The 22949-nt window shown below is 37.0% G+C and overlaps 1 protein-coding gene across 2 annotated transcripts in view; it reads left to right on the forward strand.

The window, feature by feature from the left end:
* Window positions 1-22949, forward strand: part of LOC140157020 (protein C-mannosyl-transferase DPY19L3-like) — a 157688-nt gene that overhangs the window by 17503 nt on the left and 117236 nt on the right. The window contains exons 1-3 of one of the 2 annotated variants that reach the window (XM_072180079.1): window positions 6187-6294; window positions 10667-10813; window positions 11302-11605. In XM_072180079.1, coding sequence (XP_072036180.1) covers window positions 10734-10813; window positions 11302-11605 — 384 coding nt within the window. In that variant the 5' untranslated portion in view covers window positions 6187-6294; window positions 10667-10733. Of the gene's footprint in view, window positions 1-6186; window positions 6295-10666; window positions 10814-11301; window positions 11606-22949 lie in introns of those variants that run through there. The other variant, XM_072180078.1, reaches the window with a different exon arrangement.

Here is a 22949-nt window from a genome sequence, read left to right on the forward strand (position 1 = left end):
AACAAAAAACAAAGTAGAAATTTAACAAAAAACAAAGTAGAAATTTAACAAAAAACAAAGTAGAAATTTAACAAAAAACAAAGTAGAAATTTAACAAAAAACAACTTGTGGAAATTTAACAAAAAACAAAGTAGAAATTTAACAAAGAACAAAGTAGAAATTTAACAAGAAACAAAGTAGAAATAAATTAGGCCTACATTAGGGAAGAATAAGGGAAGATGCATTTGTCCACGCCTGAATTTGAGATATCTTAATATTCTTTCACTTGAAACCAGTGTTTGAATTAAGGAAAAATAGATGGTCCCACGGACAACCAGGTTACAATTTCTGGTTGTTTGTCTAAGTTTTTGGTTGTCCGTACAAGTTTTCGCTATTTACATGAATATCAGTGTGTAGGTACGTGGTTATACTATAGGCCTACGTGATATGTGATAAAAGATACACATACAGTACAAATTTTGGCTGCAGATTTATGGTTGTCCGCCGGACAACAAATCAATTTAAGTTACATGGCTCAAGACAGCTGAAGTAAGGGACCGATCGTTATTTACGGCAGGGGGGGGAATGGGTGTTTTGGCAAAAATATCGACAAAAAATTTCGCGTTCCCCCCTCGCGTCCGCTCAAAATTTTCGCGTTCCCCCCTTGTTTTCCCAATTTTCTCCATTTAAAATTTAACAATCCCCCCTCCTGGTTCAACTAAAAATTTCAGGTTCCCCCTCAAGACCACAAAAAATTTCGTGTTCCCCTAAATTTACCCATTCCCCCCTGCCATAAATAACGATCGCTCCCTAACTTGGCGGGAAATATCAGTCGGGAATGCATGAATGTGAAATATTGTGATTACGTGCGCGATTTCAAAAATACACTCATCTACTCTAGGTTCCAGAGTAAAAAATAAGTACAGCTTGTCTGTAGGCAGTGCGATAATACTCATACATATGAGGGAGGCACTTATAGGGAAGAAGAAGAAGAAGATAATGTCATGCTTGTATGTCCAACACAGTAAAGTGGCATTCAGAATGTTGTTTTTAAAATGCCAGCAAAACATGTGTAAACAAAACAAAGATGAGCTTATTTCCATGTTGCATATTATTTGTATTTTCAATGTTATGTACTATATGTGTGCAGGGCTGTCGCCATGGGGGGAAGCGACACCCACCTGGCAATCAGGAAAAGAGAGAGAATGGGAAGAGAGGGGAGAGAGAGGGAGGAGAGGGACAGAGAGAGTGGGAGGGAGGAGAGATGAGAGAGAGGGCTAAAAACTACAATAAGTTCGTAATATAGCCCCTATTGGGCGGGTTGGGCTGGTATTGGACCACATATCCAGGATCTATGATTGGACCTACAATGATGTTGGCCAGGTGTGTTGTGGTGATGCAGACAAAGAAGTAATGATTTTGCAAGATCAACAAAGTATGTGCGCAACCCATCACCTCCACACCAGGGCCTGTTTCAAAATTGGTCACCAAACTACCAGATTTTATAATTGTATTGTAGATTATAATTATTTTCATTTAAGGGTTGTTTCGTATCTATATTTTCACAAAATAACACTTTCCATTAAAAAATTGTATGATTTTTTTCACTTTTCCCCTGTTTGTTTAAGGGTATGTAAATTTGAAAGCATGTCGGACGGAATTTGACATGAATTTTACTTGCAATCAGTTATACATGAGCTCCTTTAGCCAATCATCCAAAAAATAAGATGGGATCATGTTGGCGCACATTTTTATTGCGGGTCAAAGTTTTTGCTGAAAAATGAAACTTACCATTGAGGTCTTTAATTTCAAACTTGTTCGGACTTGGGATCTTGATGGCGCAGCTCGTTATGTTATTTGAAGTTTGCACGAGGGCGCTTTTCATCAAAAAGTTGGATTTGCTGATTTTGTGCGCCATCAAGATCCCAACCTTTTTTCTTGGTTTTTGTAATGTAACCATTTGGTACTTAAAAAAAATGCAAAATGCAGGTTGGGATAATGATGGCGCATGATGTTACGCACCTCCAAAGTTTACCATTTGCAAGTAAGGCTCAGAGAGGGTGAAATTTCAAGAATTTTTTAAAGCTGAACGAGGGCGCTGTGCACGCTCATACTTTACATGAGTGTTGTTGGTGTTAATATGTACCAAAATTATTTTTTAGAGAAAATTCAATTTTTTTGTTGTATCACAACCCCCCTGATTTGGGTACATAATAAGGGAGACTGGCTCTTAAAGAAATAGAATAATGATACAAAATAGAAATTAACAGTGATACAGTCGGACAGACCACAATTTCTTGCCATTTTTATCTCCAAATGAAAATTTTAATCTCAATTTTATTTGCAATTTATACCTTAGAATTGATGCAATTTAGTACATTTTTCTTAATTAAACACAGTATTTCTTCTGAAATACATAATTTCATAGTAAATGGTCATTTAATTTAAGGTGGTTATGGAGGCATTATAAAAGTGCTCTAAACATGCTTTAAACAGATTAATTGAGTAGAGCAAAGTACACTGATCAATATGCCTTTTGTTTGGAGTCAATCGGACATACGGTTTTCAAAATATATCAATTTATATTTTCTTTGTATCTTATTGTTTTTATCAATAATCAATCAAGTTAATGAGCTAAAATGACTGGAGAAGCTCATTTACATATAATTTTTGCCAATATTTTGCTAAAAATCCATGCATAAATGTTCAGGGTACTTTTACTTTGCATAATTTTGCCCTGAAACTTGGTCAAAGTGTTTCTAATATATTCTAATGTATTATATAGTGAAGCCGCCCCCTAATTTGCATATTTGCATAATTAATTAGCATTTATGCAAATTAGCTCATTAATTATGCAAATATGCAAATTAGAGGGCGGCTTCACTATATAATACATTAGAACATATTAGAAACACTTTGACCAAGTTTCAGGGCAAAGGTATGCAAAATAAAAGTACCCTGAACATTTATGCATTGATTTTTAGCAAAATATTGGCAAAAATTACATATTAATGAGCTTTTCCAGTCCTTTTAGCTTATTAACTATATTGATTATTGACAAAAACAATAGGATACAAAGAAAATATAAATTGATGTATTTTGGAAACCGTATGTCCGATTTGCTCAAACAAAAGGCATATTGATCAGTGTACTTTACCCTACTCAATTAATCTATTTAAAATATGCTCAAAGCATTTTCTAATTTCTAGAAAATGCATCCAATACCACCTTAACAAGATGAATTAGCATGTCGGATGGAATCTAGCATGTCGGACGGAATTTTTTGACCTTTTTTTCTACCAGCACTATCTGAACAAATAAATTCCAATATTTTATATCAAAACAATTAGGGGGCTTCAAGTGCAAGCCTATAGTACAAAAATAAAAATGAAATTCAACAATCAGTTCAAAGGTCAACATTTGCATTCCGTCCGACATGGAGCATTCCGTCCAACATGCCCTCTTTTTCAGAGACTGCTGTTTCCATGGCAACGATTTAAAATGAATAAAGTTTGTATGAAAAAGTAAATATATAACTACTAGTCTATTCATTTGACTGTGAGTTTATGTGAAATTAGGAAAACTTTCGATAGAATAAAAATTGAAGTATCAAAAGCCTGGGATCCCCATTTCTATTGATTCCGTCCGACATAGTCAATTTTTGAAATCGTACGCAAAGCTACGACAAGTATTTCAAAAGTTATTGACATACCATAGTAGCTATATTAGTTCTCCATATACATGCACTGTTACAGTAACCCACTTCTTCTGGAACAAAAATGGCAGCCACAAATTCTATCAAATTCCGTCCTACATGATTACGATAATTTTGAAACAGGCCCACCACGCCCTTCATCAGCATAGGCGTAGATCCCGGGGATGAGGGGGATAAATCCCCCAATAGGAGAAAATGGTCTAGCGACGGTCCTGTTTGTGTGGGGGGCCACCTTAATTACAAACCGTGTTTCTTTTGCTGTGGCACATCCTACAGTAGCGTAGCCAGTGGGGGCCAGGGGGGGCCGGTGCCCCCCCACTCATCATTGCCGTTGGTTCATCTTAGGCCGTCGGTAGATAATGGGTCTTGGCCAAAAAAAAATTGGGGGTCAACAGTAGACAATATTGTATGTACCGGTACATGATGAAGAAACAAAGAACATGTCGCTCAAATACATCATAAAAAAATTGGGGTTAAGGGGTACTACACCCCTGTCCTATTTTTGCATTTTTCTAAAAAGTTATAGTGCATTGGTGACAAGTAAGATATGTACTGTATTCATTCCAATAAGCACCCAGGGCGCTTTACAAAGTCATTTTGGGTGTTTACCTAATTTTTTCGTAAGGGCCGTTTATTAGACAAATTTAGACAATCTAGTAGCTTTTCTGATGCAGTAAATGTATTGCAAGTTTTCACAGGACTTCAAATCCTCAAGCTATTTCACTGTATCCTTTAGCAAATTAAAAATACCCTGGGTGGGCGCTTATTGGGGTATGGGCGCTTATGAACGAATACAGTATATTATACATGTAGGGGCAAGGAAGGACTACAACTGCACTGGAAATTTTATTTCGGCAAAGACAGCGTTGTGGAGTTGCAGTCAAAAATGAGGGAAAACCAGTATTTGATCAATAAATCAATAACTACTTGCCTTGAGTTGCTGAATTTTCAGAGCAATAGTTGTAGTCCTTGCCCCTACAACATGCATATACTTAATTGTCACCAATGGCACTATAATTTTTGAGAAAAATGCAAAAATAGGCACAAAATTGGCCAGGGGTGTAGTACCCCCTAACAATTCACAACTTCCTGTCGGCAAAAAATATTTTCGTCGGTACATTTACAAGTTGTTCCCCCCCCCCTGGTTCTGAAAACCTGGCTATGCCACTGCATCCTACTTGCAATAATCACCTCTGAACTCCAGAACACTGTTTAGAACTATCCAAACAGGGACATTACAATACACAATTTTTGATGACATTTAACCTACCATCAAAGAAATTAATGTTGGCACACTCTGGCATAATAACTGTAATCGCTGCCCCTCTCCCCCAATTCAATGTTGATGAAAGCAATTTTGACATTGGGCTCTCCAGTCCCCCCAACATTGGTTGAGGGGAATGGGGGAGGGAAAGGGAAAGGGGAAGGTTTGTACTTCTCATCAAACATAGTTACCGGGTATACTTATTTCACTGAACTCTCAGAGCAGCATTGAAGAGTTCCAACATAATTGCCAAAGTGTGCCAACTATTTTATTGTAGATCAGGGCTCCGCAAATAGCGGCGCGCGCACCATATGTAGCAAGCCGTTGCTTCCCGAGTGGCGCATGGCGCCGTTTAGATTTTTAAAAAAATAAACAAACAATGCGATTCCCATGTTATCCTTGTAAAGACAGGCTAAAATAGTACAAAATATTGCACCAAATGGCGTCATTTTCACCTCAAATTAAAAAAAATCGATAGCTTCAGAGGGGGGCACTGACTCCACCCACGACTTCGCTGCATTTGAGTGCCGCTTTGCAGGTTTTTTTTTATTTCATGTGGCGCTTCAACAAATCTATTTGAGGAAGCCTGTTGTAGATCAACTGTTTTTTTTATCACTGATGTAGGATACACTATGCATTTTGAGGTTTTTGCAAGAAGTTACAATTATTAGTAGCTCAATTCATTGTAAATAGTTTGAAACTAGACCATTAATTTTTAAAAGCAAGGTTTTATTAAAATGCTCTACCGTAAAAACTTGATAGTTGGCATATGTGCTTACTATCGAGCACTTTTAAAACATTATATGCAAACATGAAGAGCCACATCCACAAAAGTGTTTGATTTTGAGCAAATCATCGATACACATGGTTAAATATACAAACAAGTAAACCTGCAAATGTGTGTCTCAACCCCATTACCTCAGTTGGTAAAGCGCCAGACTTTGGTACAATTTCTTGTTTCAAAAGCACTCGATAGTAAGCACATGTGCTATCTATCAAGTTTTTGGGTATTTTATTTATCCTTGTTCAAATGCTTAGTAAATATCACTTTCAATTCATGAAAAGTGTTCAAAGGTTTATTTTGCTGGAATAAATCCAAGGCCATTGTCATGGAAGCTTTTGGCATTGACATCAAAAGGCCAGTGCAATAATGAGAAAATTGACTTTTCATGAAGTTCATAGGTAGTATGAATTACATGCTTCATTGCATCATAGACCTTGATACTGGTTAGTGAATTCAGTGTTGTGTGTGTTAGTGGATGTGGCTATATTGGACAGCATATTATTAAGGTTGACGTGTAGTTAAAGATTGACACTAATCTACAGGATATATCAAGTAAGTAATAAATGTAGGTCTATGGTATGTGTTCATACATTGTACATAGTGCACGTATAGATAACACGACACCGTGCACTGCTATTCACCTTCGTTGGAAGAGGGTTCTCTCCAGTATCTTAAGCTTATGAATTTTATTTTAAAAATGAGGCTTATAATAAATTATTATGTGACATGTAGCTAGTACATAAGGGTTCTGTCCATATTGAGATTTGGCACAGAATTGAATGTTGCTATGTTCACAGTCGCACATTTTGTAGCACTGCCGTTAGAGATAGTAAAGAGCCTCTGCACTACTCACATGCTGTCTACTGCCCAGGGTTCGAATTCGGCTGTATCGCGTAGCAGTTTGCTCCACATTTTGAAGCAACTGCTACCCAATTTTGCATTTGTATAGCACTTTTTATAGTGATTTAGTATAATATGGAAGTATCCTGATTATGATAAATTAGCCAAAAACTGCTACACAAAATTTTTTAACAAATTTGAACCCTGCTACTGCCTGTAACCAGAGAGGGTAAGGGGCACACCCCCATTGCCGAAGTCCCCCAAAAGTCCCCTTTTTTGACACAAAATGTCCTATTTGCGATTGTAGTGAGCAAAAAATGTTTTTTATGCCTTTTTTTTCAAGAAGTCGTAACTTTTGGAAAAAAGGTCCACTTTTTCAATATCCCCCCCCCCGTGCTCTAATTTTCAAGATCAACCCCGACCCCCAAATAAATCTTGGTTGCAGGTCTGGCTGAGGTGGTGGACAGTAGCTTCTGCGCTATTACAAGCCATCTACTGCCTATTGGCGCTACTCGCCTCTTCTCGATCAGCTCGCACTAAACACACTCACTGTTTGGACAAGTTGTGGTCTGAAGGGTGATCAGGGATCTGATCAAGTTGTACTTTGCTGCTTTACTTTTTGTCAAGGTTTCATATGAAAATAAAATTTTATAGTTAACCTTTTCTGAGGCTTTTCGAAATATGCCTTTACATTGTACATTATTGAAAATGATTGATGCTGACGGTTGAAGTGCACTTATCTATGTTTTGTTGCTGAATTTGTATCAAAATTTCTTGCATGCCATGTGTGCCTGCAACTGGATTAAATTTCTTGCATGCCATGTGTGCCTACAACTGGATTAAACCTTTTGATTAAACCAGCTTTTTACTGGCATTTGGCCTGATGGTCTACTATATTTCACTCATTGCTTAAAGGGCTGGGGTATGAACGTTTGGACAGTATTTATTTTGGGACATGCGAGCACATCAGACGTATCGAATTGCATTCTGAATACGAAGAATGTCATTCTGATATCAAATAATTTTGATTTTTTGAAATTCGCAATTTAATACACATTTTATGGCAAATCATTAATAAAAATTCCCTTTAAAAGGGAAAGCCAGCCTCAATGTAGACGAGGTCTTGTAATTAGTTTTGGTCAATGTGACAGGCATTTTTAGGATCACGCTTACATCTACATGACAGTCCACCAAACCATCAACGATGAGAACATGCACACTGAACAGCAGAAAACATTAATTCCTAATCTCATGTCAACTCTTTTAATTCATTACATGTACTCCAAATTGTTCTGGTCTGTTTGTTTTGTTGTTGTTGTTGTTGTTGTTGTCGTTGGTTTTTTTTGTCTTTTCAGCTTTTTACCCACGATATCTCAATTTCCAATTTTGTAATACCAGAACTTACGAACTCAATATCTTCGCTTAGGAATGTCCGATTTCACTGCTTTCGATATATACACTGCGGTTTGAGTTAACTTACATGTACATTTTATTTTAAAATAACTTAATTAATTCGCAATGTATAGTTTAAGCCTACTATATTATAATAGATAGTGGCCAGCACATTTATAAAGGACTGGTTACTCACTACAATCTTCACTCTTAAACTGTGTTTTTCTGAATGTGCTGATCATGTTGATTGCTAGTCGGAAACTCCTCATGAAGCTATGGACATGGCATCTTACATACTCCATTCTATAACAGTCTGCCTAGTGCCTTTTGTGTTTTCTCTTCAATCATTTTGTTGAATGTAATTTTATGAATCAAATAGTTATGTGTCATTTTATTTATAATAAAGAAGTTATTAAATTAATAAAGTAAGACAATTTATTTATCTATAAGTGCATGTCAAATGGGGTACATTGTTCAATACTATATGCATAAATTATGCCCATATTATAGCTAGGCCCTAAAAACTTTATTTTGCATCGGATTTTTTCCGTTGAAAAGACAAAACTGATGTTTATGATAGCAACCATTTCATCAATAACATTTTGAGTCATTTTTATCCATAAAACGACACAGGATATGATAGATAACTACTTTCACATCAATATGGTCCATATGATCACAGATTGTTGAGAATCTGTGATATGATCCGAGGATATGATGAAGATTTTGATTCTATAGATCTGTTATCAACATGATATCACGCTGTTCAGTGGTCAAGGAGTAAGGACCCCGGTCAAGGACACTGATATGACATCATAGGTGATGTCAGATTTTCTATGATGCTATATATATTAACTATTATTGTTACATTTAGGCCTTTAAACTTTTAAAGTCATAATTAATTAGTTCAAACATAACTTTGGTAATACTCACTCGTTTTCGTTCGTTGAAACTGCAAAACATACTTACTTTTCCTTACAAATCGAATTAAAATATTTTTAAAAAAATTCAACCACAAAAAGTTTTAAACAAAAGTCATTCCAATACCAATAAAAAATAATCTCTTGAGCAAACTGACCCCATCCCAGAAATAGGTACCAGCCCGATGGGCTGGCGAAAATTTATATTTTTGATATTTAACAGTACTTGAAGTAAACTTTATACATCTGATGATTTATACTTAAAGTGTATGTAGGTGGGATGAAAAGCCGACGATCAATTGAAAATTTTGACCTTTCAGTATTGAAGATATGGATTTTTTTCCCAAAACACCAAAAAAATTAGGTCTTTTTGGGAAAAAATCCATCTTCAATATGAAAGGTCAAAATTTTCAATTGACCGTCGGCTTTTCCTCCCTACATACACTTTAAGAATATATCATTAGATTTATATAATTTACTTCGAGGACTGTTATATATCAAAATTTGAAAAATATTAAATTTTTATAATTTGTCATAAAATTTGTATTATATTGTGATTTTCAAAAAAATGAAAATTATTTGATATCAGAAAGACATGCTTCGTATTCAGAATGCAATTCGATAGGTCTGAGGTGCTCTCATGTCCCACAAAAAATACTGTCGAAACGCAATAAACGCTCATTTTGGAACCCTTAATACTTTGCATATCTACATGGTGGTGTTTAATAAAGCATAGAAAGAAGGAATACTATGAATGAGGACTATCTATCTTTAACAAAGGATTTAATGATCCATCATATTAGGCGACGAAAAATTTGATTTCCTGGGTGCATTATTTTCAGCTTATAGCATGAAACAAGGAATTCCCCCACAACTCAAGCCTCAAGTATCGATTTTGCAACTACACAAAATGATGTTTTGTTGCTTGTGTGTGTGATTCAACAAGGGGTATCTTCCCTTTTAACAAAAAATTGCGAACACAAGTGATCAAGTGAAATAAAAAAAATGCAGTTGGGGTTTACAATGTGGATTTTCTTTGCCTGTGTTTATAAAAAACATTACAAAGTACATACATATCAAAAATTCCAATTCCATGAAAGAAACAACGGCTAATGTGCACAGCATATTTAGTAATGCCATGTGATGGGTTGCCAGTAGGTTTTTCAAATCATTGCTTCATGTGAAATTGAAATAAATGAGTACTACTTTCAGTGAAATTTAAAGAACTTTTTTTTTGTAAGCCCAATTATATGTCGCAACATTTCTACTTTTGCTTTGATCTTTTTGATTTGAAATAATTATTGTGTTTCTCAAACCATTGCATATAGGGAGGGCGGGTTAGTGTAGTGGTCTTCTCACTCGCTTCTCACCGCTGTGCCGGGGTTCAATTCACCGTGGTGCCACATGTGAGTTTGGTTGCCGATCCATGCTCGTCCTCACAGGTTTTTCACCGGGTGCTTCGGTTTTCCTCCTGCATCTAAAATCGGACCTCTTCTCATATTCCTGTCCCATCATATCCGGATGACATCCCTTGAATTTAGTAGCCTCTGAGCACTATTGGGCTTAGCCTGGCTTTGGCCAAATGTTATAAATAAATAAATAAATAAAAATTGTTGATAATTACATGACGTGATGCAAAATAATGATGTCTGAACTTTGCTTTCAATGCGATTTTAAATTTTTTTGTTTTTATTGTGGGTGGGTGTGGCACATACCCCTTTCCCCCCTAAATGACACTATGCCATTATATCATATTGCTGTTTATTTGACAGATTTCCTGGAATTGGATCTAATGTGACCAGGCAACCCAACTTGGAATTTGTCCATAGCTGGTACAAGATGGTGAGACAAAGACGTACAAAGACACCAAAGGATCCTGGCCCTGGTGGAGATGAAAAGCTGGATGAGAGTCATAATGGGTAAAGAACTTGTGTAATTTACATCAAAGCACCCTTTTCACTATATACTTTTTTCCATGGAAGAAATTGCGTCAAAACACATAAAAATCCCAGAATCAGAACCGGCTAATAGTTATGTCCATTTAAGGCTACTTATAAATCTTCTTTTGAAGTTTACAAGACTCCATACACCAGGGTATCACTCAGATCGCTCCGGTTAGGAGTCTACAAAACATTTCTGTTTTGGACTATTTTAACTGATGTACTTAGATATAATTTATATGATGCCCCACAATTTGCTTAAGTAGGGATATCTCCCGAAAAAAAAAAATGGAATTTACTTGGTTGTCAAATATTGAGAAAGGTGGGCCACGAAATCTATTTCCGGGCCAGAAGCTTTACAATCTCGCTGGCCCAAAGGGCTAGTAGGAAACAGATACCTAAGGTCAGACCCTGGGATGGAATGTGAACACTGATCACTGATATCGTTAACTTGATTATTGTCACAGATATAATGCAGACACAGAGCAGACACCTGCAAGGCCAAAACAGACTCATAAGGAACATCTGAAGAAAGCAAAAGATAAAGACAAGGATGAAGATGAAGACGAAGGAGAGGACCTGGATGAGGAAGAGGAGGATGACGATGACGTACAAGTGGAGGACTCCTACGAGATCTCGTCGGCAATGTCCTGGTTCTTGACAAAGATCAGCATAATTGTTGGAATCGTAGGTGCCGTTGCCATCGGTATCGCCATCCCATCTTATTTGTACAGATTACATGAGAACAGGCTCTGGTTTAGCAATATCATGGTAAGTGAATTAAAGACAAGTGTTGAGGTACTGCATAGCATGATATTTTAGGGGTTTCAAATTTGTGAAAGCTTTAACAGCTATAAAGAATTTAGGTGTTTGTTTCATTCACAGTTTTGACTTCTTTTTGATTGGCGTATATCTTGAATTTCGACACAACTACAACACCTAAAGTCTTGATTTTTGTAGGGTTTGTTAGTTTACTAAAGTACATATAATCTTTTTAAAAAAACAGAATTATGAAAAATATTGAGGGCGTCCACATCAGCAAATGTTATAATATGGCTTAAAAACTGTGAGAAGCACAAAATATAACCCTAATGGAAAATGTCCTGCTATGCAGTATAAGGTAATGTTGACAGGTTTGTTTTGTTAGTTTGACAGTCTGTACTAGTGTTTCTCTAAATCTACAGTTGTCACTGATGAGTGACACCAGCGATAAAATGCTATGATATCATGAGACAAAGAATCAGTATATAGGAGCAAGGTTTGGCAAGAACCTATTCTGATGATATCCACAACTTTGTTTACGGAGAATTGTTTATGTATCGGCAGTAGCTTTTCTGATCAAGTGTCACCAAAAATCGAACAAATTAATGCACAATAACAATATAAAAATTGATCAGTTTAGTAAGAGAGATTTGAACATCCGTAGCTCATTCTACCATCTTTGAAGAACAAAAACTGAATTAAGCCTGTCAGTGTAACCTTAATTTCCTCAGTCTTTTGATTCCCAACTGCTCTCCCAATCCAATCTCAAATCTGAATTGCCTCAAACCTGGTTGAAATCGGATCAGGTTGGGTTCTTGCAGGCACATGTGAAGAGATATCGTAGACGTAAATCATCACAAAAGCATATATAGCAAACAATGAATTAATTACTGCCTGAGTGGAACCCGATTATTCTCGGAACAGAACCTGGCGAGTCTATTGTCCTGTTGCTGAGAACTGAGAAATAGTGCCAAATGACCAACCCTAAATTGGGGTCATGTTATGTGATATCAATCAATTATATAAAATGAGCATGGCTTGACAATGCCGTAGCAGGAAATAAGCATGGTTTGCAGGGCCTAGATTTTGACGAGAATGACAGAATCGATTCTCTTAATGATTCTCTTAAGATTCGGTTGCGAGAATCAACTTCTCTCATTGTATCATACAGGATTTTGATTCTTGCAAACCAAGACGAAATCTATGCCCTGGTTTGACAAGAACTCTAATCTGTCAAACAACTGGTTTTTTTTCAGGATACATTTTAGTCAGAATCAGTTATGATTATTGCTGAAAATTAACTTCTTGAAAATGTATTTGCTTGTACTGTGTGAGCAGTATTACTATCAGCTATGTTTTCCCTTTCAGCATAATACATACATGTATACTATCATACTAATACATATTGCCTGAGAATTCATGTCTGTAGTGTAGTAGACCCTTTTAATTCATGTGTCATGGTTTGTGGAGAGACCAGTTCTTCACTGTCAGTGTACAATAAAGTGTGCCCCCAATATCAAAAGGTCTGCTGGGGCTAGAGAGGGCAGAACAGTATGTGTAACTGACAAGTCTGATTTCAGTTACTCAACAGAATTGAACTAGTCTGTATTACCTTAACTTCTTTTTAAAAACTTTGGGAATTAAGTAAGTTTATTGTAAAACATTTGATGAGAAATCAGATGAGCAATGTTTAGCAATTTCCACAACTTTGTTTAGTAAGAATCAGTTTTCTCCTTCTTACTGAACAACAATTAACCATTGCTTGTGAACACCACACCACAGCCATCAGCATTGTCTTTCCCTTTCAGCCCATGTCAATACTAATACATTGTGCCCGAGAACTGGGTGTATAAAAATTTTATATTATATAGGGCTGAACCAATACTCAGATCGGATATCGTATTGGCTCGACATTTGCATCATCAGTAAAATATTGGATTTTTTTTGTTTTTACGTGTAATAGTCAACTCCATAATGATCCTCTCAGGGATGCGCTGTTTCAACAGGGGTTTGACAGACAGTCATCATTAGCTGAAGGAAAAAACACAATGAGCGGTCTCAAAACTGGTCAATTTTGGAGAAAATTCAAATTGTCAGTGATTTTTTTAGGACACTGCGTGGAATTAAACCTGGGGCCAGGTGCAGGTTCCACGCCACCAAATAGAGTTTCTATTCATTTCTGTGTGAAAAGGTATGGAGGAATTGATCGTTTTCTCAATGTTAAACCTCCCTGGTTCATTCAAAACACCATTTTCCTAATGTTTATGATATCTTGTACCATATAACCAACAAATATTGGGTAGGTAACCGGCTTGATTTTTCGCAGTGACGCGTCGAATACTATGTACATCCTGTCAATCTTACAGCACGCTGATTCTATGTAGTGACGTCATCTGGTGAAGAAGAACAAAAAACGTGCCTCAAATTTCAGAAAACCATCCACAAAGTACAGCTATCACAAAAAAATAGGCACATCAACCTTCTTTTCTAAGTTTTTTTCCCATTAAATCAACCCTGGTGTGGTTCTCACAATAAAAACACTGATTTTCTTACCAGTCATTTACCTTGGTGGTGTGATCTGGTGGTGTGGACTCTGCAGTGTGACAGGCAAATGCTTAGAACACCAAATGGACTCATGCTTGGACCAATACACCAACCTGTCCCCCCTGGATCTAATTGTGTCTTGTTTAAATTGTCAGTCAACTATTCCAGCCAACTGCGGTGGACACCATTTGTTTTTTGGGTTTAAGGGAACAAAGTATGAGGAAGATCAGTCTTGCAAAGATTTGATGATTTGATTTTTTTTTGTTTGAAAGTGTCACCAAAAGTGGTTCATTTTATCGACTATGATTAAAATTAAAATAAACGTGGTCTCAATTATTCAGAATTTCTTGAGAATGTAATCAGCTGATAAACATGGAACTCTGTATACTCCTGTTGGTTGCAAAAATGTTATACAGGCATGCTGCCATGTGATGGCATGTCTGTAATTCCATACTATTAAGGGGTACTACACCCTTGATAAATTGTGTCTATTTTGCATTTTTCTCAAAAACTAATAACACAGTGGTAACAAAAGTTATGTATATTATAGGGGCAAGGAATCCAATTACTACACTGGAATTTCAGTGACCCAAGACAAGCGGTTCGTTATTTATGATAAGAAAAGAGGTACCACTAGAATGTACCTCATTTTCTATCATATAAACTGAACCGCTTGTCTTTAGTCACTGAAATTTCAGTTTAGTAATTGGATTCCTTGCCCCAATAATATACATAACTTTTGTTACCAGTGTATTATTATTTTGTGAGAAAAATGCAAAAATAGTCACGAATTTACCACAGGGGTGTAGTACCCCCTTAACTTAAATGTTTAACAGTGAAATGGTCATAGCGCCCTCTAGGTGTATAAACAATCCACAGGTTAGGCATGTAGATCAACCAGGTAATGGAATAGAATGATTTTAAATGGAACAAAAGTAATGGGTAAGTTACTCATGATAGTTTAGTGTGTGTATCAGGGTGCAAGGAGGGCCAATATTGAGGAAATTATGATGTATTTGTTCATAACATTTTATTAATTTGGACCCAAACTTGATCGCCCCGGACTTTTCAGTGAGATTGTCACAGGTGAATTTGATTAACACGGTTATTAGCTGAAAATTCTTCAATTTTACATATTTGACAATCTTGGTGGAACTTTAATAAAGATAACAACATAATGCCAATCTGCAATCTCTTCAGGAGCATTTCATGCATGCAGGTTACCTCTCACCTATTTTACAAATGTACCTGCTTCTAAAATGTATGTGTGTCAACAAAATACACAGCTAATACATGTGACTGCAAGAAGGCCTGTACATTTATGTTTTGCAATTTGCTTTGCTGGAAATGGTACACTGACAACCACCTTACCATGACCATACCATGTGCATAACAAGACAACAATGTCTTTGAAAAGGGCACGCTCCACCGGCAAGGTATTCTCCACAGCATAGGAAAATGCCATCCCATCATTCATTATTTTAGAATCTTAATATAAGCAGTACATATTCTGTAATATTGCTAAATAGACAGGGAGCTAGCACCACTGCCTTTGCATCCGCTGGACTAACCCAAACTTGTGACCATTAGGTTCCTTAGATGGTCCCAAACCACATTCAAGATGTTCCCAAAATAAAAAGTGACCCATAGAGCATAGGGGACAGTCAAAGGTCAACACAGGGATCATATTTCAAACTTACCCCAATTTTGAAATACCAAAGTATTCCTCTCACCGCAAGGATTCAGAAAAAGTATAGTTTGACCTACATGTATCTGTAAAATACTGTTCTTGAGTTACAAACAAAAAGTCAAAGCCATGGGAGCGGTCAGTATTTTTGGCTACACAGGGGTCAGAAACTAAAAGTGCTCCAATTCCACAACAAAAATGGTCTCAAAATCCTCAAATTGTTTGTCATTTAAAATATTAGAAGTCTTATAAATAAGGCATAGTTTGCACTGTCTAGAATGCTTTGTTACTGCCAAAATCCAACAATAAAGTTTTTGAGAACTATATTCCTTCTTTTGACTTGTTTTTACATGCCAAAAAATGCGGTTTGAGGTTTACTTTTAAGATGTATTTGACCCTACTGATGCTCTATAAAGCAGACAATAGCAAGATCACTATGGACCACAATAGCCTCATCCCAATGGCATAGTTCAATAACCTCAATTAAACAATCATAGTGAAAAACCTCAATTAAACAATCATAGTGAAAAATTTGACCTCAAGTTGCTGAGTATGAGTTTTTGTACACACATTTTCAAAGGTCATTTAATGAATGTACAAATGTATTAGGGTTAAAGAACTGCCGTGATAGATGAGCATGCTGTAGATCCTAGTGTGATTTTATAGCACAATATCACCAATGCATCATGGGAAGGCATGCTGTTCTGCCGTGGCATTGACATTCGTGATGGTATTTTGGTGCCAAATCAACCTGTAAATTAACCTTCTATTTGTGAATGTCAAGTGCATCCAGGTGTTTGTTTACCAATTTGTGTGGAGTTCATCTTTGTTTGTTTACTGACAATGGAAATGAATCACTGTGAACATGTGAACATGAGGATGCAAAATAAAGCCTCCAGCATACTTTTCTGCCGCTTGCCACTGCGTCGAACGGCAGGGCGTTTCAACCAATGACAAGCCTCGATTGTGCCCGTTTGTCTGCAATACGTGTGCGCCACGCCGCTCAGCGGCAAGCGGCAGGGTAGTATGAAACCAGCATAAGACCTGTCAACAAGTTGTCCATCATTTTCAACCTCGGTGATAGACCTATTTATTAGGACAACCCTTTCAATAAACTACTGTTTGGTAACTGTTTCAGTAGATTCTTGTATTTGAGCATGGAGGCATCAATTTCATTTTGAATTCTTTCAAGTGTCTGTGATATTTCTAATTATTGTCAGTTCTATTATTTTTTGCGGCTCCAATGACTCCTCATTAATTTCCCTGGACCTTTGGATGCATTGAAATGTGTATTAGCATTTTACTTTGAAAGATCATTGTAACAGGGCAATAGTGCTAGTAATGCCATATTTTCTGTGTCCCTCCACCTCCAGTGAATGTTAGCCTAATCTTGCCCAGGACAACATGCAACACACATCGCGTGCATGTGTATCATTGAATTAGTGACGTATAAACTGTTCGCTATTCATCTTACATCTTGACGTATACACTGTGTGTATATAGCCAATCGTCTTACGCCTTGTTTGAACATCCCAGCTGCGTGAAGCTCTACCAATAATCATAACAATACGATCGGCGATCTAATACACACATTGTATATAGGCGCTGGAATGAAATAGCAATTTTCTTCATTTTACCTCATTTGTTTGGCTCAAAATTAAAAGCGGACAATGTGATCAGCAAAAACTAATATTTAAATAGGAATCTATTCTTCATGTAAATCACAAATTATTGCTTTAATATTCAAGTTTACCTGGGATTTTTAATAGTGTTATAGGAGTTGTATATTTGGCAGGGTGATGAAAAGTAAAATTACATACAATCTACAGGTTTACATAGTTGCTAAGTGGTGAGCTCATTCTTCAATGGCAGCAGCGAAATCAGGTTGCAGTGACAATGGGCTATTCCAGAAATTAATGGCACCCCCTAAAGAAGACATGTTAAGTTTGTACAATAATTTTTTGGGAAATCCCAGACCAAAAGTTTATCCAAAAAAATGGGAATTGCCATTCTGCTAATAAAATGGCAATAAAAAATTGGGAATTCCCAGTGTCCCTAAAGAAGACAGGCAATTTTGGGAGGAATTCTCAAGTCTAAAATAAAAAGGTGCCTTTTTCTTTGGAATTCCCATGTCTTCTTTAGGGTTGTGAAAATAATGACAATTTTTTTTTGGGGGGGGGATCCCCAGAGCAAAAAAAATGGTGAAATTTTTTGGGAATCCCATGTCTTCTTTAGGGGGGGGGGTGCCTTTAATTTCTGGAATAGCCTAAATGCCTTGTATTTGACAAAGACAGACACTGATGATGGAGCTCTGGGGGTGAGTCAAACATAGCTTTCCTGTCTTTCAGACTTGGCATGAATAACTGGGTACTTAAAGGGGGTTGGCAGATTGCATTGTATTGTTTTGTTATTATTCAGGGGTAGAACATATGTGCATGGATTTCCCCTCTAAAAATACACTTTTTGAGTCCTTTAGTCCGTATGTTATAAAAGGAGAAAACTGAGGAATTTTTCTGTGATAGTTCATCATTTTCTATTTGTTCTCAGAGAAGTGGATCTCTTTGTGGGTGGGAGGATGCATTACATGCTCCCTCAAACCTCTCCCTCCCTCCACACCTCTCCTCTCCCCTCCCCTGACATGGGTTCAGAGCAGTGTTTACTCTCTCTGGAAATTGGGTACGGTGTGCCAAATGAAGTATTTTTTCCCAAATTGGCTCCATTTTGGATCCAAAATTACTCAAATTATTCAGAATTGCACATTCTTGTGCACAAAATCTAAAATTGTGACACACAGCCAAATTGGTTTGATTTTGAAAAAAAAAAAATCAGGAAGTTTTCATAATAAGCTTGCCCAAATTGCTCTGTCTGCCTGTAGCTAGAACAGAGGGGTTTTCATTGCCTTACAAGAGTAAAATGTCTTATCAGTTCTCATGGTGACACTATGGTTTATTGGTTTGGCAAAAATCCATCCCTAAATCCTTCATGAATATGAAGACGCCCATCAAATTTTGTGCAACATTTGGACCAAGTCCATCATGATTATTTTAAACAGCATGTTTCCTTTCATTTCGTTGGTTGGTTTTTTTCAGTCACCTTTTAATTTTTGACAGTATCAAGGACATTTTATTTGTTATTCACTCATATTATTCATTTTAATATGCATATTTGATTAAAAACAAGAAATATTTCCATTTAAATTCAGTCCTATTAAGTTTTACCATAAAATGTTCAAGCATTTGTAGATACTAGTCTTTTCAAAATGAAAGAAAAATGGAGGAAGAACCCATGAAAAAAGGATCAACCTACAGACTCTCCAAATTTTTGTCTTGGAATGGTAACCAAACAATATATTTTTTTAGCCTATATAAATGATCTGTATAGTTACGAGAGTGAAAGTTCTCATCTCAGTTGAAATGTTTTACAAAAGTCCTGGTTAAAAATGGTATAGAGCAAAGGATTGATTAGGCTATTACTCCATCCTAACCAAGTAGAAGCATTAAATGCTTGGAATGGAAAATTTGAGTTGCTAAGCTGCAGTAGGTAAACTACAAAAAATGGCAACCAGCATCCGATGAAGGTTACTACAACTATGGCCAGCATGATTTCATATTTTCTCTCTTTACAAATAGATATGGAGTTGCTCCTTTTGAAGATACTCTTTCTTTTCCGTGTCGACATGCGTGCAGTTCCATCACTGCTTAACTCATCAATAGATCTGTCTATTGTATTTATATCAACAGTTTTGAAACTGTTGGTTCTTGAGATACTGGGACTAGGAGAAACTGTGGTGTGCTTCACAGATGTATCAGCACTGCTGTCTTCACCAGCACTGCTGTCTTCCCCAGCACTGCTGTCTTCCCCAGCACTGCTGTCTTCCCCAGCACTGCTGTCTTCCCCAGCACTGCTGTCTTCCCCAGCACTGCTGTCTTCCCCAGCACTGCTGTCTTCCCCAGCACTGCTGTCTTCACCAACACTGCTTTTAGTAGACGTGCGTCGACGCAGCGTGAAATGTTTAATCGTGATGTAAATTCGCCAGCACAGGATAAGGATGACAACACACGGGGTGTGGAAGGCGAATAACGTGCCGAGTACGGTAACGACGGGACTGCTGGTTACTGTACAGGTTTCTATTTCGATATTAGCAGAGCTGAAATGTAACATAAGTGCTACAATAAGTGCCAGAGTCCAAACAACAGCAATAGAAATCGCAGCATTACGAGGAGTACACCACTTGGCATACTGATTAGGCTTCACCACAGCAAGGTATCGGTCCGCTGAAATGAGGCACAGATTCCATATACATGTAGATGTGGTGCAGAGGAAGATGTCCATAGTCACCCACATATGACACACCCATCTCTCCAATTTCCATTTGATATCATTGAATTCCTGATGAATAGCCAGCGGTAGCACGATGGTACAAACCAGCAGGTTGGCAACGGCAAGAGATACGATGAAATAATTGATAACTTTGCATATTTTAGGAGTTTTCCAAACGGCTATGCAGACCAGAAGATTGCCGACTACGCCAATTACGATCAGGATTGGTAGCAATATGATTCGTGCAAGAGGCCGGCCATATGTTAAGGTATAGTCTTCCACCATACTTTGATTCATAGTGTTGTTAAGTGATGAATCGGTTTTATTTGCGAGATAGTGGATGATCAACACTCAAGTTCAGTTTCTGTACTTGCCTACATTACACTTATCTGTGGTGCATGTATGTATGTTTCTTCAAAGGCTGATATTGGTAATGATAAGTTGTGAGTTACAGGGCTATCCCAGTTGAAATCCCTATACAGGCAGTGTGAAATCCCAGGGTTACATGCAGGGGTGACTCCATTTGAAATCTACACCCCCTGTGTGGGCGACTTTGGTCATGTCTTCCATAGCGGGTGTATGAATTTCAATTGGAATTGCCCGTAGCTGTATACTTCCTTATAGGATATGATGGTAGTACTTCCTGTGTAGTTTCTATAGATCTACAATGTTTAGCTCATGTAAAAAACATGATTAATATCAAATACAGCTTTGTCTTTACTTTGTGCCGCTGAGCCCTGTCTATGATGATGCAGTTAATCATACGGCAGGTAATGGACATACATCTTTGTGCCGCTGAGCCCTGTCTATGATGATGCAGTTAATCATACGGCAGGTAATGGACATAGGTCTTTGTTTCGCCAAGCCCTGTCTATGATGATGCAGTCATTCATATGGCATGTAATGGACATACGTCTTTGTGTTGCTGAGCCCTGTCTACGATGATGCAGTCATTCATATGGCATGTAATGGACATACGTCTTTGTGCCGCTGAGCCCTGTCTCACGATGATGCAGTCATTCATATGGCAGGTAATGGACATATGTCTTTGTGCCGCTGAGCCCTGTCTATGATGATGCAGTCATTCATATGGCATGTAATGGACATACGTCTTTGTGCCGCTGAGCCCTGCCTATGATGATGCAGTCATTCATACAGCAGCTAATGGACATAGGTCTTTGTGCCGCTGAGCCCTGTCAGTTAATCATACGGCAGGTAATGGACATGTCTTTGTGCAGCTGAGCCCTGCCTTTAAGGTGGCTTTATCGGCTACGGTGTCATGCTCATGTAACCGATGTTTACTTCGGGTTAGATTAACCGTGGGGGTGTTATTCGCGTTGTTGCCTTTCCGGATATGTTTTAAAATGTCATATAAATGTTCATAAAGATGCCCATAAGAACGAAGTGGTAAACATGGATTGGTATTGCATTTCTCAAAGAATTTATTTGCATCTGAAACAATATAAAAACAGGAAAAGTTGTGTTGATGAAGAATACATGTCCATGGCCATTGACGGCTGAAGGCTGCAGATGATGTCATTCTTTTGTTTTTAATATATTTTTGGATTAACTAATTATTAATCATAACAAAATGTCAGAAAAGGAATCCAAAACAAAAGAAGAATCAATGAACACTAAAACTTAAAGTTAAGTCCTTTAATTGAACATACATGCCAGCTCAATAGATTTAAGTGCAAGTTACCCTAATTAGAAATACTTGGAAGCACCAAAAGCACCAAGTTAAGAGAAAATCAATATCTGCTACAGGCAATCATAAAATCACTTCACCATAGATTTGTATGGTCAGCACACCCTTTTCTAAAGATCACAAGAGACTGTATGCATCAAGTCTATTTTGCAACACATTGATGAATTTTTGAGCAGCATGCATGTTAATATTAATGTTAAACAAATAAATCATGTATAAGCAAAATGTTAGAAGAAACATTTTTCTTAAGAGAAACAAGAAAAATGATTAAGACACAGATCATTTTACTAGATCTGATAAATTATGTCTTAGAAAGACATATCCAAACAACTTGTTGGTAAGGCCAAGTAAAAAAAAAAACATGTTTCTCGTCCGCACCCTCCTTGAAAATTTCTTTTTATTATGTAAACTTGCAGTTATAACTTGTTGAAAAAGATGTTTCAGGAGTTGAAACTTTTTTACAGCTTTGTAAATGCATAATACATCATTTAAGAAGAGTTTTGTGACCACAAGACCTACCTCTAAAAACAATAAAATAAAAAGGGCCTCCTCCTTTTTCTCAGATATCAATCTTTATTTCGAATACCCAAAATATGGTGCCAAATACAGGTATTTAGCGACGTTTTCCAATAAAAAATAGAAAATAAAAAGCCCCTCATCCTCGTAATTTTTAAAAACCTGGACGAGAAACATATTTTTATTTTTACTTGGCCTAAAACCATAAACAAAATATCTAAGGTAATCAAAATAATGAAGCATAGAAATTACTAAAAGAACAATCTCATGGTTGGTTATTTAAGATAAAGACAAGTTCGAATTAAAACCAAGCTTTCCTTTGGTTTTCAAGTCCAATCATGCTAATTTGTAATAAAACTAGAGGCCCTAATTACAGGAACCTATGCCAACCACAGATCTTAAGATATTCAAATCTTAAAAATCAACAAAGTACTTTGCACATCATAACTAATAAAAGACCATAAATTTCAAGAGCTCATAAACTTCAAACACAATGACTTCCACTTAAGTCATAGCAACATTTGGCCCATAGCAACGAGTGACAATGGCTCACTTATCATTCAATAGAACCAGAGAAC

Source organism: Amphiura filiformis, chromosome 7 (assembly GCF_039555335.1).
Source record: "Amphiura filiformis chromosome 7, Afil_fr2py, whole genome shotgun sequence".
Lineage (NCBI taxonomy): Eukaryota > Metazoa > Echinodermata > Ophiuroidea > Amphilepidida > Amphiuridae > Amphiura > Amphiura filiformis.